The following is a 16,005-nucleotide window of genomic DNA, read 5'->3' on the forward strand; positions in this document are numbered from 1 at the left end:
ATTGCTATGTTTCTCCAACCTGAATTGTCTATGTCTGGGGGCACCAAGAGTAAAGGGAATACACACATGAACCAGGAAGCAGCTTGCTTTTACAACAGGCAAGGACAAACACCCTGGCTCCTTATATATGTTCCAGGGATCCAAATCCAGGGGCCCATGTTTACATCATCAGCATTTTCCCGCTGAGCCATCATCACCAACCTAGCCCTGCATTGTTCTTTAAAAAAATCAATGTCCAGAGTCTCCAAGAAATAGCACTTGGCCTGGCCCGACAAGGATGGGGGCCAGAATCACCCAGCAGCAAGGTTTTCGGAAATATACCCCCTACCACACAAGCACCAGCCAGCTCTTCGGGATCACCATTATGGCTGACAGTGTTTCATGTTGTAAGATTTTAAAAGTCGAGACAAAATAATTTTTCCAAGTCCAAACAAGTCGCCATCATTATGTATATTTGGAATCGGAAAAAGGAGGTGGGGGGAACAGACCCAGGGAGCTTCTTCAGAGATGACTTGCTTCAGGTACCAATTAGCTGACTGATAGACCCACTCAGCCTCACGCTGGACTTTCTCGGGGGACTCTTTTACAAACAGAAGTAGCACAACCTGGAAGGCTCGGCTCCACTGAGCCATCTGAGACACCCAATCATATTTTAAAGGAGAAATAGCATATCCCTACCTCTGCATTTGGTGCTACAGCACAGCAAGACAGCAGGAGAAGAATCACACTAATAGGGCAGGAAAAACGCCCATGCATTGTGGCCAATTCAAGATCAAAGCCAGCATGTCCCTCTGCAGTCGGGGACGTGACTGGCTAAGCCCAGAAATCATTTTTTTTTTTAACTCACAGATGGAAGTTTGAGACAAGTTTGCATTCCCCCCTCCCCAAAACTTAATTTCCTCTGAGCTGTTAGGAAAGAGGGCATCGTCTGAGGATAGGGAGGGGAGCAACACCGCATGGGAGGATGCATCAGTCACACTCTACATAGCTGGAGATTCATTCCCAGAGTCCTTTGCACACTTATTCATTGCTTTGCTCTTTGAAATGAAGTTTTTTTCACCCCCGAGCCGACTCCGTTGCGAAAGGACCTTTTCATCGATGTCTTCTCCAAAATTGACTTTAGGAAAGCTAGCCCGTCACTCTCCTCCAGCCTGGTTGGGCAGCTGCTCAGTAGGATGAGCAAGTAATCAGGTTTCGCAGGCGCCTGGTGATTTAGGTGGGGGAGGAAGGAGAGGAGACAGTTTCCGAGTTAAAAGTTTATTTCAACAGCAACGATTTACAATTATAAAGTCACTTTGTCTCACCTTAATGGTGAGACATATTGCTGAAATCCAACACTCAGCGTAGATAGCATCTAGGTTACAATGGGCGTGTCTACTTTTTATTCTGTCACTCATTGTTTACATTGTATATTCCACACAATGGTCACGATGCCATTATTTTATACGGGATATGTGAAGGCTCTGGGTAGTCCTGGGAATACTATTGGAAACTCACTCAGGGGCTATGAATGTGCCTCAGTTGATTAGCACACCCAAAGTCATTGGTTCAACCACCAGCACTGCATAAACTGGGTATGGTCACACACACTTGAAATCTTAGAACTTGGAAGGTGGAGGCAGGGCGATAAGATGTTTAAGGTTGGGGCTGGAGAGATGGCTCAGTGGTTAAGAGCACTGACTGCTCTTCCAGAGAACTTGGGTTCAATTCCCAGCACCCACATGGCAGCTCACCACTGTTAACTCTAGGGTATCCAACACTCTCTCTCTCTCTCTCTCTCTCTCTCTCTCTCTCACACACACACACACACACACACACACACACACACACACACATATATATATATATATATATATATCATTAAAAAATACAAAAAGAAGTTTTAGGTCATTTTTGGCAACTTAATACTTTAAAAAAAAAGTCACTAAAATTTTGTGAGTTTTGGGCCAGCCTGGGCTGCATGACACCCTGCCTCAAAAGTTTCTATTGCCCTAAGTATGTATGGAGATGCCGTAAGGAAACCTGCTGCCTTATAAGCTAGTTCTAAAGTTAAATTAACTGAAAGAAATTCTCCAGGCAAAACACACCCAGTGTGACCCTTCTGGGCTGTCTGTGGCTACACACCAAGGTTTCCAGAAAGTGGTGCCATTGAGAGACCCTGACACCTTCACCTTTGGCCGTGGTTCCAGTCATCCTGGCTCAAGGCCTGGACAGCACACCACAGTGCTGGAGTGCTGAGCGGTGGAAGAAACAGATCCAGAACCTTGGAGTTCAAACTGGGCCCAAGGAAGCTGCAGTCTAGTCCCACATCGTGGATGAGGAAGCCAAGCATCAGCGTCAAAGTCAATCTCTGGCCACAGCTGCTAAGTCCTAAAGGCGGCACTGACCTAGGGCTCTGGTGGGAGCTGCTGACACTTGCCAGGTCTCTCCCTTTTGTGGTTTCAAAAAAAATTTATTAACTGGCAAGGTGCTAACCAAATTCTGTCCTTGATAAAGCAGCTATCTTGGTAAAGCCATCTCTGCGTGGCACACTTTCTGCACCTCCTCTTATTTTGCCCTGCAAAGAAAAGAGCTGTGTGAAGCCAGTACCACCAGCTCCCCGGCTCTAGGTGAGGCCATCACACACTTGCAGATGATGCTGTTCACCAGCTGCTGACTCAAGCCCTGGTTTCTCAGCTCCAGGAGAATGAGAGTCAAAGCATTTTATTAGAAATGAAGAGACACAGCACGGAGCCAAGCTTACAGAACCTTACACATTTTGCTGTTCGGTGTAGGAGACAAGTTTGCCTTGAGTAACTGTTCAGGTGTTGGGATGAAGCTTGCAATGCAGCAAATGCCCTGGACCTCTTTGCCCTGGCTGGGTGAATGACTGGTCTCCTGGGCGCAGAGCTCCCACGTAAACCTTCCCAATGGCCCTGGGGAAAAGAAGATGCTCGTTCTCTCTCTCTCTCTCTCTCTCTCTCTCTCTCTCTCTCTCTCTGTGTGTGTTGTTTTTGTTGTTGTTGTTGTTGTTTTCTCTTTGATTTGGGAATAGTCAAAGATGGTTTCATAAATATTGGTTATTGTAAAAGCCAATCAAAAACTCCGAGTTTGACGCAGCTCTCTTTCCCCATGTTAACATGACAGTTAAATGCTGCCTATTTCAAACCTCCAGCAGGAGGGACCTATGTGTCACTGCAGAAAGGAAGCAGCCGACTCTTTGCAGAAATTCTCGTGATGCTGCCTCTGTCCCACAAAAGAAAAGCATCCGTGCTGATTATGAGACCCTTACGTCATCCTTAGAAAGACCTCGACCTTTTGGGCTGATCTGAAGGCAGGTGGGCAAACCCAGCATCAGGACCCCGCCATGCACTAGCTGAAGGGCTCCACAAAGCTCTGTGTTCAGATGATGACATCCTATGTGGTTAGGCTGCATCATTATCCAGCCCACACAGTCAGGCTGCCAAGGGCACCATCTATGGCATTACTGCCTGACGGGGCTGTGATGAGAGCAGCACCCTCATGCGCGCAGCTAGACACACAGTGAGAGGAGAAACCCTGCCTGATGGCCGAGGAGGTCTCCGCATACTTCAGAAGGAAAATTTAAAAACAGCTACAGACAAGTGGGCTCTTGTTCAAAAGTGCCGTGAACAAACCTTTAGGGACAAAGAATAGGAAGCAATCAGGAGGACACTTGAGAAAATATACCCATTTATGGATTGTGAGTCACCCACTTCATCAATGCCATGTCTTAAAGGATCAATGAGTAAATTAGTGTTGAATGCTCAAAGGAGGGAAAGGCAGAAGAGAGGCTGTAATAAGTAAACAGGAAGTAGAAAAATGACAGATGTGAACCGATTACAGAAACAACTGGATCACAGTGCTCAAAAAAACTGTCGCTTGGAATGTCTGTGACCTCTCTTCATCCTAAAACCAGTTCCTCAAATTATGGTGAGCTCAGTAATTACCCTGCGACAGGTTAGACTTTAGTGAAGGAAAGTTAAAGCTCACAGTGTCATCAGCAACCGAAGACATTTTCATATTGTAAAGATGAGGACATCAAAACAAGGACAGGTGGCACAGAGGGGATATAAACACCCCAAAGAAAGACGATTGTTTCTCTGAACGGCTTGAGCAGCTCCAGAAATATAGTTAGGACCTCCACCAACACTCTTGAATAAATACATGAGAAAATATTTTAGGCAATATCTCGTTGGAATCTAACATGGTACCTACTTTCTTCACCCAGAAAAAGAGCCCACTTTTTGGTAAAATTTGGAAATTTTCTGCTTCTGAAAAATGACCACTGTGGGTTTTGTTTTGTTTTTGTACAATATCAATGCAAAAAACATTGACTATGATTAAGAGTGGATGCATGTGGAACAAATACATTGTCATGGTCCAAAAGATGAACATTTTATATTGGAACGGCCATTTCTGTATGCAGACAAACAACCCTCAAATAATTCACAACAAATTAGTATATTCCAGAGTTACCTACTGTCACATACACATTTCTGTTTTACTAATCTCACAAATCTGTTTACATGTGCTTTCCCCTAAAGGTCTAAAAGCGAAATACATTAATTTTTTGCCACATATTTCTCTAGATTCTTTTGAATTTGGGTACTCCACCACTCCAATCACTGATCTGGCCATCAGAACCAGCGTGAAAATGCTTACCTTGGAAGAGAGGACAGGATAACCCCACAACACGTGTGCCATGGACAGCGACAGAACCAAGATAAGGCTGAGCTTCACCGAACTGCAGAGCAGAAAAGACAGAACCTCTGGTTAAATACAGAAGCAAACACAAGCTTGAAGAACACACAAAATTTATTATTTCTCTTGGCAGACAGAAATAGGCAGCACTTTACCTAATCATTTTGGATTTTCTGAGATCTGTGCCAATGGGTTTTTATTGCCAAGTTCCTCACGCTGGCTCTCTGATATTCCTTGGGTGACTCTTTTATATCAGAAGTAAAAATGTCATTGAGATCCATCCTGTGTGACTGGCTGGCCTGGCTGTGGCCTTTTGTTCTTGTTAAGAAAGAAAAGGACAGTAACGTGTAAGCTGTCGCTGAGTTACCAGAGTTGACTTCATTCAAAGCTTGCCATTAAGAATGACCTTCGAAGACTCAGCCCCTTGCACAGCTTCCCTGTGACGCGGGTGGCCAGGGGCCTCCAAAGGAACTTTAAGTATTGTTTTTAGCTAGAACTTTAAACACACAGAAAGGATAACAGTGTTTCCTTGAATGTCAGAGGCCAATACAACTGACATCACTGACGGACTCAAGAGGAACCACACAACTGATGCAGGCAGAACAGGTCTCTACGCTTCATCTCCTTCCTTTAGGACTGCAGCTGTCAAAGCAAAACAAATTTCACATCTGTTGTTGCTGGTCCCCAAGTCAAGGAATGACACTGTGTCTGTCCTTTGCTGTTCTGTGAGCCTCTATATTCACCGCTTCCTTTCCTCTGCAGGAACAGAGCCTGTCCAGGAGCCTGACTGCCCCTACACATCAGTGGGCGATGGTGTTAAGAACCTGATTCAGGGGCATTAAGCAGGGACAGATGTTGCTGAGGGCCACAATGGAAGAAAGCACCAAGGGAGGAGCTTCTGCTCTTGCTTCTGAAATGGTGCCAATGTTTTTCAATACAACCAAAAGTGGGGCGCTGTCTCAGTTGCCCAAGTGCTTGCCACATAAGCATAAGGACTGGAGTTTGGACTCCTAGAAGCCATGTAAAAACCAGGTCCAGTGGCACACACGTGTGATTCCAGCACCCGTGAACTGAAGACAAGCAGAACTCTGGTGCTCACTGTCCAGTCAACCTAGACTAGCAATGAGTCTCTGAAGGCGAGAGACCCTGCCTCAAACACAAGGTGGAAAGTCACCGAGTAACATCAGCCTCAGACTTATACACACACAGTAGATAACTATGCACATGCACCCACATACTCAACACACACACACACACACACACACACATACATACACCACCGCCACCAAGCAACTGAAGAAAATCCTTTCCTTCTCAAGATCCTTGCCTTTTGCCACATCTGGGACATAGCTACTTGTCACGGCTACTTTCACCCCTTTCTCTTGGGAAATGTCCCTCTGTGTGACTTTCAGGCAACTGTCAATTATGCAGTCCCAATCTGACTACCACAAGGACAGGGAGGTGACCCAGCTCCTGAGAGAACTCAGATCCCAGCACTAGTGCCAAGCCGGAGGCCTGGAGCAAGTATTCCCAACACCTTTGCTGAGAGTTCTTTTGGGAACATCATGTAGACGTTGGGAAACAAAGGGGGCTTAAGGAGTTGAGGATACATTTTCTCTTTCGGTTGCTCCTTAAGACCAACTCACACACACACACACACACACACACACACACACACACACACACACACATCAATAAAACCCACAAATCACCACCAACCACCAACAACAGCAAAAAAGAATAGAGAAGAAAGAGGTTATATCCAGCAGCAACCTTTCGTTGACTGATGAGCAATAGACTAGCTAGTTCTGGGAAGTGCTTGCTGACAGTCTCTAAATAGACTCAGCTATGCTTAGAACTGGGGGCTGTTGACAAGGAGTAAAGTTCACAGCAGAGGGAGGGCCAGTAGAAGAGTGTTTAAGAATCTTGCAAATGCCACATCGTTCCTCTTCTTCTTGGACTTGGCAGGAGACACTAGATCTCCTCTAAAGAGGGGCTAACCAGAGGTCTCCTAAGGGAAAGCATTAGATATAGTGGAGTCCTAAAATCAAAGGCACAACTCAATGCCATAACCCATGGATCTGACTCTGAAGTCGCGCAGCTCCTGGCACGCTTCCAGAAGGTCCCTCATCATCAAAACAGGCAGTGAAGCATCTACCCAAGACAAAAGGAAAGGGCTGCAGGAACTTCAGGGATGCTAAACAAAAGCATCTCAGCTGACTGCAGGATGCTAACCTTCCCTGGTATCAGCTCTGGTAACGCAAATCCTTTGGGGAATTTTTTTTTGGTACCCAATTTTAAACATTCACACTTGACCAAGACAGAAGTACAACAACTAAAAACACCTACCGAGTTGGACTCCAGTTAGAAGAAAGAACAGCAACATGGAAAATTGTGAATAAAAGAAACAAGATATAGGAAAAAGATGAAGGGGAAAAACTTAAACAAAACAACTTGATATTTTCAGAAGGAAGACAAAATATATCTGTGAAACAAGAAAAAAGCTATACAAAAGGAAAACTGCAGATGACAAATTATCTAATGAAAACTAAATAAAAGAAAACTTGCAAGTATTGAAAAAGAAGGTTAACTAAATCTTCCAGATGTTAGATTAAAAAGACAAAGAAGAAAGTTTGTGTTGTTAAAAGAGTAAGACCAGAGTGATTCCATACAGACATGATAGAAATTCTAGAAAAGACAGCAGAAGGATTGAGAAAGCAGAGAACCATGGATAAAATATTATTTCTCAGCTGGTGGTGGTGGCCCATGCCTTTAATCCCAGCACTCAGGAGGCAGAGGCAGGTGGATCTCTGTGAGTTCGAGGCCAGCCTGGTCTACAAAAGCTAGTTTCCAGGACAGGCTCCAAAGCTACAGAGAAACACTATCTCGGAAAAAAAAAATCATTTCTCCCCAAGTTTTCCAGACGGAAAGGACCCAGCCTTGCCTAACAGAATGAATAAAACAGCCTGTCTCAAAGCACACCACTCTAAAATTTCAGACAATTGGGTACAATTAGTTTCAAGATTATCTACAAGAACTCAACTCACAAATACTTTTGAGTGTCTCAAAAACAACACTGAGAATGTAGAAGACAGCAAAACAATGCTCTCTAAGTTTTAGAGGAATTCCCAGCTACTTTTTCCAATTTAGAATTGGAATCCAGAAATTCAGAAATAACCAGAATTTATTCCTCTTCATTAACTGTAAGGCTATGACAAATGTTTCCGTCTGTTTAAGTTTCAAAACAATACTTCCTATAAACATTTTTCTCAGAAAGTTACTTCAGGATCTGTTCCCCCAACGTGCATAAAACTATGAAGAAGATGAGGGACACAGCCACGAGGTGAACACAGGAGATGGAAGAAATTCCCAGATGGCAGCTAAGAGCAGTCCCCACTTCTATCTGTCTACCAGACCTGGAGGACCACGATCATATTGGGGTGGGATAAAGGGCTCTGAATGAGATTTTTGCAAGAGGATACAAGCCAAAAAAGTGGCTAACAGCCTTGGAAGGAAAATTAGACCACTGGAGAATTGGAGATTGAATTAGTGATGAGTCCGTAGAAAACCAAGCAAAAGAAAAAGAGATAAATTCACTCCAGGGAAAATGATGGCGCAGAGGAAGGAAAATAGTTAGCTAACTACTTGACTCAACCAGGAAGACATGTGCACAATTATAATGATGTTATTACCAAGGGGTCCTCTAACCCAAAAGCAGCTTAACTGCACAGAAAGTTATTTCTTGCTTGAACATGCGTCTGGTAAAGTGGATCGCCTAACTTCTGCAGAGGGAACTCAAGACAGAACGTTGAAAAATGAAAATCCAAACCACACGATGCATTCAGAGATAAACACAAAGATAATCAACTTTAAAGGGTTGAAAGCGGTGGCTCTGGAGGAGGAAACCGAACTGGAAATGGGCTATTATCACCAAGTGCTTCTGGGAGGATTTGGCTCTTTCAGTAGAGTCTACTGTTAGCCGCGATGAAAGTAAAGCCTTGAGATTTTACAACATCATGGACCAGTTCTGTCTGAAGATGGCAGGGGGTATCTTTTGTGCTCCACAGGAAAAGACTGCCTGATTTAAAAGAGAAGAGCCCACACGAGAAATCCAAACCTAGGAATGAAAAGGGAGAGGAAAGGAATCAAAGACAGGTGGACAGAAGGTGGACGAGAGAGGGAAGAAGAGAGAGTTATCAGGAGACGGACACAGAGAAACAGGGAGAGAAAAATGGAGAGAGGTAAAAGAGAATGGTTGTGGACAGATGTGGAGACAGATGTAGATTTGGAGCTCTAGGGAGAAGGAAATGAGGTAGGCAAAAAGAGATGAAGAAAGAAGAAAAATAGGGAGAGAGATGAAGAAAAGACAGAAGGAAGAGAGACTGAGGTTGGCAGGTGGAGAGAGAGAGAGAGAGAGATGAAATTATACACCTTTTGAACTTAAATGCTTGAAACTCATTTTCCTTTGACATTTCATTTACATAAAGGAACTCTCCTCTTAGTACAAATTGGAGCTAAAAACATTTGGCTGACACACACTAGGCTCAGGGCGTGTGAATAGTAGTCGACACTTAGTACTGAGTGCTTGTTGTGGCAGGGTGCATGCAGCCGGGCTGCTTGCTGTGGCGCAGATTACGGTCTTCATTGCAGCTCTGGAATCTTCGGTGTGGTTACAGCTCACTGTCTTTTACAACTGACTCTCAGAGAGGTAAGCAACTTGCCCAAAGTCATGAAACCAATGGAGGAGAGAGACGCTGTCACTCCAGCTCCATGGGACTTCCCAGGCTGTGTATGCTTTCGTGCATGGCCTTGACCATGGCTGGAATAGCCAGTACTTAGGACAGTCAAGCCCCCACTATGTTCCTAGCCAACATATGAACACACTGAAGTTGGATGATCTCAGTGTTTGGAATCAAATGCATTTATTTCCAATGAAAATGTCACCTCCCCCTAGTTCAATACCCTTGTCCTTTCCCTACATCTGGTGTTTTTGTCATCTCTTGTTCCCTTCTTCTCTAGACCAAGCTGGTTCTGTAATTCTAGAACCTTCCCCCTACCTCTCCCCATTCCTCTACCTCCCTCTTTCCTCAGAGACTCCACAAGACATTATCCAAGACACCTTCTGCTTTCGCTTTGATGATATCGTCTGGATCCTCAGCCACGTGTTATCTTGCATGACTTTGAAATGGTGCCCTCCTCTTTTCTGAGCATCTCACCTTATCCCAAAGATTTTCCTTTGGATAGCTCTCATACCTCCAAAGATATTATTAGGTTTCTTGTTGGTGTTTTGATAATAAAATAATAACAATAATAAAGTTATAATATTTGTAATTTAAAAGCCCTATTTGGGATCACCAACTAGGAGTCTCTTAAGGTCAGTTGTCAGTAGACTTGACTTTTCAGGGAACTTGAGATCAACTTGCTCTCCAAAAGGCCCTTGTGATAATTAGGGTCTAACTTGCTTCCTCTGTCTTTCTACACTGAGACCAGCTGCTCTTAGATATCCATGAATTGCTATTTTGATCGTGATTAACTTTTCATTCTCTCCCTTTCAACCTCTCCCATCTTCCTTCCTGCCTTCCTTCCTTCCTTCCTTCCTTCCTTCCTTCCTTCCTTCCTTCCTTTCTTCCTTCTTTCCCTAGTGTGCTTTTTTTTGAGACAGGATTTCATGTATCCCAGGCTAGCCTTGAACTTATTTATTATAATCAATCCTCTTGCCTCTATCTCTCAAGAGCTAGTATTGCAAGTATATAATACCATACCTGATTTTATGTGGCGATGAAATGGAACACATGGCCCTATGCATGGTAGGTGTTCTTCTATTTGAGCCTCGTCCCCAGCCTGGGACTATGATAGTTTAGTAATAATAAAATAGAAATGATAAGGCTGAGAGTTAAATGCATTTCTTAGCTCTGATGCTTCCTGTCTATATCAGGTGTGGTAAGCCCCTGAGAGAAAACTACTTGAGGGAGGAGTGGTTTCTCTTGACTCACAGTTTCATAGATCTTGGTCAGTGGCTGGCTCCATTATTTCTGGGCCCATTAAAAGGCAACACATCATGGTGGGAGTCTGTGTTGGGACAGAGCTGTTTGACTCATAAGATCCAGAAAGCGGAGTCCATAGGTGGGCTTGCCAGCCCTGGAATCTTGTGAAACTACACATTGGTTATTGTATTCACTCCCATGTAGACATCAAGGGAGAGAAAACAAGGCTATCATCAGACTTAGAGGTTTACCAAGATCCATGATCTATCTCCTTCCAACGAGCAGAGCTGCTAGCTTAGGTTTGTACTTAAAATCAAGCCATGATCGCTCATCACAGACAAGTATTACCTTGAGCCTCTGTGAGATCTTTCTCTGCCGTCTGTCCCCATGGCTGTTGTTGATTAGCCCGTTTGTATAGTAAAGGGAACAGTGCGCAATGCTTACAGGGAAGAGGGCTGCTGTGGTGGGTCTGGCGTATGTTTGTGGTGGTAGATCCTAGACACACCCATTCTCTCCCTCTCATCTGCTGCCCCCATGGACAGAGTACCAGCAGATTTTAGATATCAGGTGGCAGCAGACACAGGACACCCCTGTTCTTTCCTGTGTAAGAAAAAACAGCCCCCATGACCTACAGATTCTGGGAGGAAGACTCGGTCTTGGAGCAAAGCTTCCCAGCCCAGCCTAGCTGAAACATGCCACCAAATTGGCCAACCAGTGAGGACTTGGGGGCCCCTGAACTTTCGGGCATTTTGGTATACAGAAAGCTTGGTGGATAGCTCTTCAGTCAACATTTGCTTGTGGCAGAAGCAACATGAGGCATCGCCTGCAGCTCCCTCTCAAACTCAGCCAGGGTTGCCTCTTGACATAGTGGCCAACTGCTAAACCCCAAAGACAGCCTCTGTATGACTAACAAACCTTGATTCCCAATGGGCCACACCTCGGAAGAGGGACCCTGAACTGAGAAAGTACTCTTAATCAGCTGGTCTGTGGGATATTTTCTTAATTGACAGTTGATGTGGGAGAGCCCACTCTAGCATGGGCGGTGCCATCCTTAGTCAGCTGGGCCTGGGATATGTAAGAAAGTCAGCTGGATACGCGACTGGGAGCAAGCCAATCAAGTTTTCCTTCGGGGTCTCTGCTTGAGTTCCTGCTTCTAGGATCCCTCTTGAGTTCTTGCCCCAGCTTTCCTCAAACTCTCTCCTCCACCAAGTTAGTTTTGGTCAGTGCTTTATCAGAGCAACAGAAAGCGGGTTAGGATGCCTGTCGCCATGACTCAGACACGAACTGCTCTTTATGCATTGGCAACTGACCACAGAATGAGGATAACACACAGAGTCATAGATGTGATGATGTGATTAGCATGTTAAATGAGCCCTTCAAGGCTTGGATCTACCAACTCTACCTTTTACAGGTATTTCAGATTCCTGGATCCCATCATGCCATGTTTGGGACTGACAGTAAGGATGTAGTCAGCCCACCCAAAGACTGTCAACATTATAAGTGAAAGTTAGCAGCAATTAATTGTGTAAGGGGCTCTCGGCCTGCCATTTGGACCCTGGAAACATACTTTTGTGCTCATCCACTATGCTCTGGGACCTGTGCTAGAAGCTATGACTTAGAATTTATTATGACACCAGGCAGCAGTGGTGCACACCTTTAATCCCAGCACTCAGGAGGCAGAGGCAGGTGGATCTCTGTGAATTCGAGGCCAGTCAGGTCTACAAGAGCTAGTTCCAGGACAGGTTACAAAACTATAGAGAAATTCTGTCTCGAAAAACAAATACAAAACAAAACAACAACAACAAAAAAGAATTGATTATGACACCCCCAGTCCTGACCTGTGCTCGGGAAATTCCCAGCTCAGATTCAGAAGCAAGATTTGTTTTCTAATCCCAGGCTTATTAAAAACAGGTTTCAGCTGGGCAGCTGTTGCTAGGTGCCTAAGCAGAAGATGCCCATGGCCTTGAGTCCTACACCAAAACTAAGAGACCAGCACTTGAGCACCCTACTACCCCAGAACTCCAGCGCTCTTCCTGCAGCTCAGCCTCCTAAAAATGGGAAGCAGAGTCTTTCACTCCTCAATCTGGCCAAGAATCGTAAGTCCTAAGTCAGTTGCAGCGTGCCCCAAGCGGCAAGATTTTCCTTCCAAAAGCTTTGTGTGGGGAGGAGAGAGAGAGAGAATGTTGAACTCTTAAGTGTATGTAAATGTCAGCTGTGCACCCAAGAAGAGGGAGAGAAGTTGTGGGGCAGAGGTGGGCAGATAGTCAGAAGCCTGGCCCAGGCCTCCAGGAATCTCTCTGGGTGATGAGTCCCGCAGCGTGATATCTCAGGCAGATAGGAAGGGTGCCATGTGCCAAGAACACTGTCAACACAGCAAGCAAAGGTTAGTGCCAGCTCAGCCCTGGAACTCACCAGTCTCGTCATGGAAAGAGCATCGCCCTGTCTGTCACACCGGAAACTGTCTGAAAGTCACAAGAGTCCTTTGCACATGTTCCTTCCCATCATTAGAGTCCGAGCAGAGAAAAGGAACCAGTGATTTTTGACTTTTGCTTCCATTGGTTGGGTCTGAAATATTTCAATGTATCTGCATCTCTAATGTACATCTCCCATCGGAAGTGTGAGGACATCCGTTTAGAAACACTGTGGACGGAGGCCACTGAGATAATCTTTCTAATTTCAAGAGCTTTGTGTCAAATCATCAAGAAGTTTCCTTCAGGACCAGGTTCATTACTTCTGTCTTTAGCAACAGACCAAATCCAAGACTTAAAAAGATGTTTAAATTATTCCATGTTAATAATAAGAAACAGACAGACAAACAAACAAACAGAAACCAGGGAAGGTTATCAGTTCGGTGCAATTGAAAACTTTACTGCCTTTTAAAAACACTTTGCAATGGATCTCAGTGGCTCTAATTATAATGTACCTTAGGCCCCAGATTTTTCTGTGTGTATGGAAAAATCAATTTCATTTTACTGCTCCTTAATTCATGTAACTACTATATACTCTAAAAGTGTAATTAAAGCACAGAATGTGTTGAAGAACATTTTGTGGTTTATAGTCGAGTAGGGAGAGGCTTGGGTGAAACTGAGGCTAACCTATTGAAGTCAGTCATCGCTCTGGTTCATGGCTCCTCCTCCTCCTCCCCACTGCCTCCCTCCCTGCTTCCTTCTTTGCTTCCATCATTAATGCAAGATCTCACTATGTAGCCCAGGCTGACCTAGAGCTTGGCCTGGAGCCAGGCTGGCCTCAAACTCACAGACACAGGCCCATCTCTGTCTCTTTAGTCACAAACTAAGCAGTGAAGTTTTTGTTCATCTGGTCTTGGATCCACTGAAATATGCTACTTATTTGTGAGATAATTGATAGCAGTCATGACAAACGGCTTATGTGTTGATTGAATAATTAGTGATAAAATATGCTATTAGGTTTTCCTAGTGGCATATGTTCTTAGTTACAAACTTTCGCATATGGTCCTGTTTTTCTTAACCCTTGTTTTGTTTTGTTTTGTTTTGTTTGTTTGTTTTCGTACTCTGCATTTGTTTCTAGGAAGACAGATGCTCTGGGAGGTGAGGTTTCAGTGTATTAGAGCATCATTCTGTTTCTGTAGTCTCTGCAGAAGACTCCTTAGACACTTCATTAACCGCTGCTGGATCCTGCTGGATAAGCAAGCAGACTTGGTAAGGGCTCACCGTGGGAAATGAAAAGCCTATTGCAAAGAATCTGGCTCTGCCCAAGATGGGACAGTCTCTTAAAAGCATTTCTCTAGAATGTTGTATAATAGCAGCTGAAAATTGCACGTATGGATTGATTTGTCAAAGAATCAACAGGGCCAACTGTATGCTGAGGACGACAGCAGCAAGCAAACACTACAAAGGGTGAAATGCCAGAGATAAGGAATGCCAAGGTCAGCCTTGCAGGAGGCAGCACGGACTAGAGAACTCTGCCTTCACAGTGGGGGATCAGAGGCCCAGGGTATCTGAGGCCCTGCACCGGGCTCCCTCTGGCTACTTCTAGGGCCTTTTGATAGTTATAGCAGGTTCTCATCCTTCAGGGAGAGTGTGCCACAACTGAGCATCTGAACTTCATTCTGCCATCCAAGGGTCACAGCAGAGGAGATGTCTCACTGGAGTTGTATTTGTAAAAAAATGGCTAGAAGCAGAGGGAATGGATAGCTCAGTAAGGGGACAGAGAGGGTCCTCAGTGGGCAACGCGATGATCCAACTGAGAAAACGGGGCCAGGGCCCAGGTCGGTGCAGCAAGGATGGAAGCAGACATCTTCCACACACAGAGCGTGTTTACAGATTGGCTGTGTGGGCGTGATGAGATGCTTGGAAGGGGCTGGCTTCTTCATCAGTTTGCTGTGCTTACTCAAAATATACTATCTCCAAAACATCACCCCCACACCTGGCCTTATCAGTCCCCCTCTCTGCCATGCTGCTTTTTCTCCGCTCCTCCTCTCCTCTGGGGACTCTTTGAGTACAAGTTACGCTTTAAGTCCTCATGGCTCTGCTTTACCTTCTCGTCACCCACCTGTGCCCTGACCCCGTCCTCACTCCCCACCTGTGCCCTGACCCCGTCCTCACTCCCCACCTGTGCCCTGACCCTGACCACATCCTCACTCCCCACCTGTGCTCTGACCCCGTCCTCACTCCCCACCTGTGCTCTGACCCTGACCACATCCTCACTCCCCACCTGTGCTCTGACCCTGACCCCGTCCTCACTCCCCACCTGTGCTCTGACCCCATCCTCACTCCCCACCTGTGCTCTGACCCCATCCTCACTCCCCACCTGTGCTCTGACCCCATCCTCACTCCCCACCTGTGCTCTGACCCCATCCTCACTCCCCACCTGTGCTCTGACCCCATCCTCACTCCCCGCCTGTGTCCTGACCCCGTCCTCACTCCCCGCCTGTGCCCTGACCACATCCTCACTCCCCACCTGTGCCCTGACCACATCCTCACTCCCCACCTGTGCCCTGACCACATCCTCACTCCCCGCCTGTGTCCTGACCCCATCCTCACTCCCCGCCTGTGTCCTGACCCCGTCCTCACTTCCCGCCTGTGCCCTGACCACGTCCTCACTCCCCACCTGTGCCCTGACCCCGTCCTCACTCCCCACCTGTGCCCTGACCACATCCTCACTCCCCACCTGTGCTCTGACCCTGACCACATCCTCACTCCCCACCTGTGCTCTGACCCCATCCTCACTCCCCACCTGTGCTCTGACCCCATCCTCACTCCCCACCTGTGCTCTGACCACATCCTCACTCCCCACCTGTGCTCTGACCCTGACCACATCCTCACTCCCCACCTGTGCTCTG

At 45.8% G+C, this 16,005-nt stretch overlaps 1 protein-coding gene across 1 annotated transcript; it reads right to left on the bottom strand.

Moving 5' to 3' along the window:
* Positions 1-612: 612 nt before the first annotated feature.
* Positions 613-4,982, bottom strand: Nps (neuropeptide S). Its single transcript, XM_085692700.2, has 3 exons — positions 4,917-4,982; positions 4,663-4,767; positions 613-1,204 (listed from the first exon to the last, which is right to left on the bottom strand). Exons 1-3 carry the CDS (start codon positions 4,980-4,982, stop codon positions 1,025-1,027), a joined length of 351 nt encoding a protein of 116 aa, XP_085548826.2. The 3' UTR covers positions 613-1,024.
* Positions 4,983-16,005: the final 11,023 nt, after the last annotated feature.

This window comes from Myodes glareolus, chromosome 7 (genome assembly GCF_982192425.1).
Source record: "Myodes glareolus chromosome 7, mMyoGla1.1, whole genome shotgun sequence".
NCBI lineage: Eukaryota > Metazoa > Chordata > Mammalia > Rodentia > Cricetidae > Myodes > Myodes glareolus.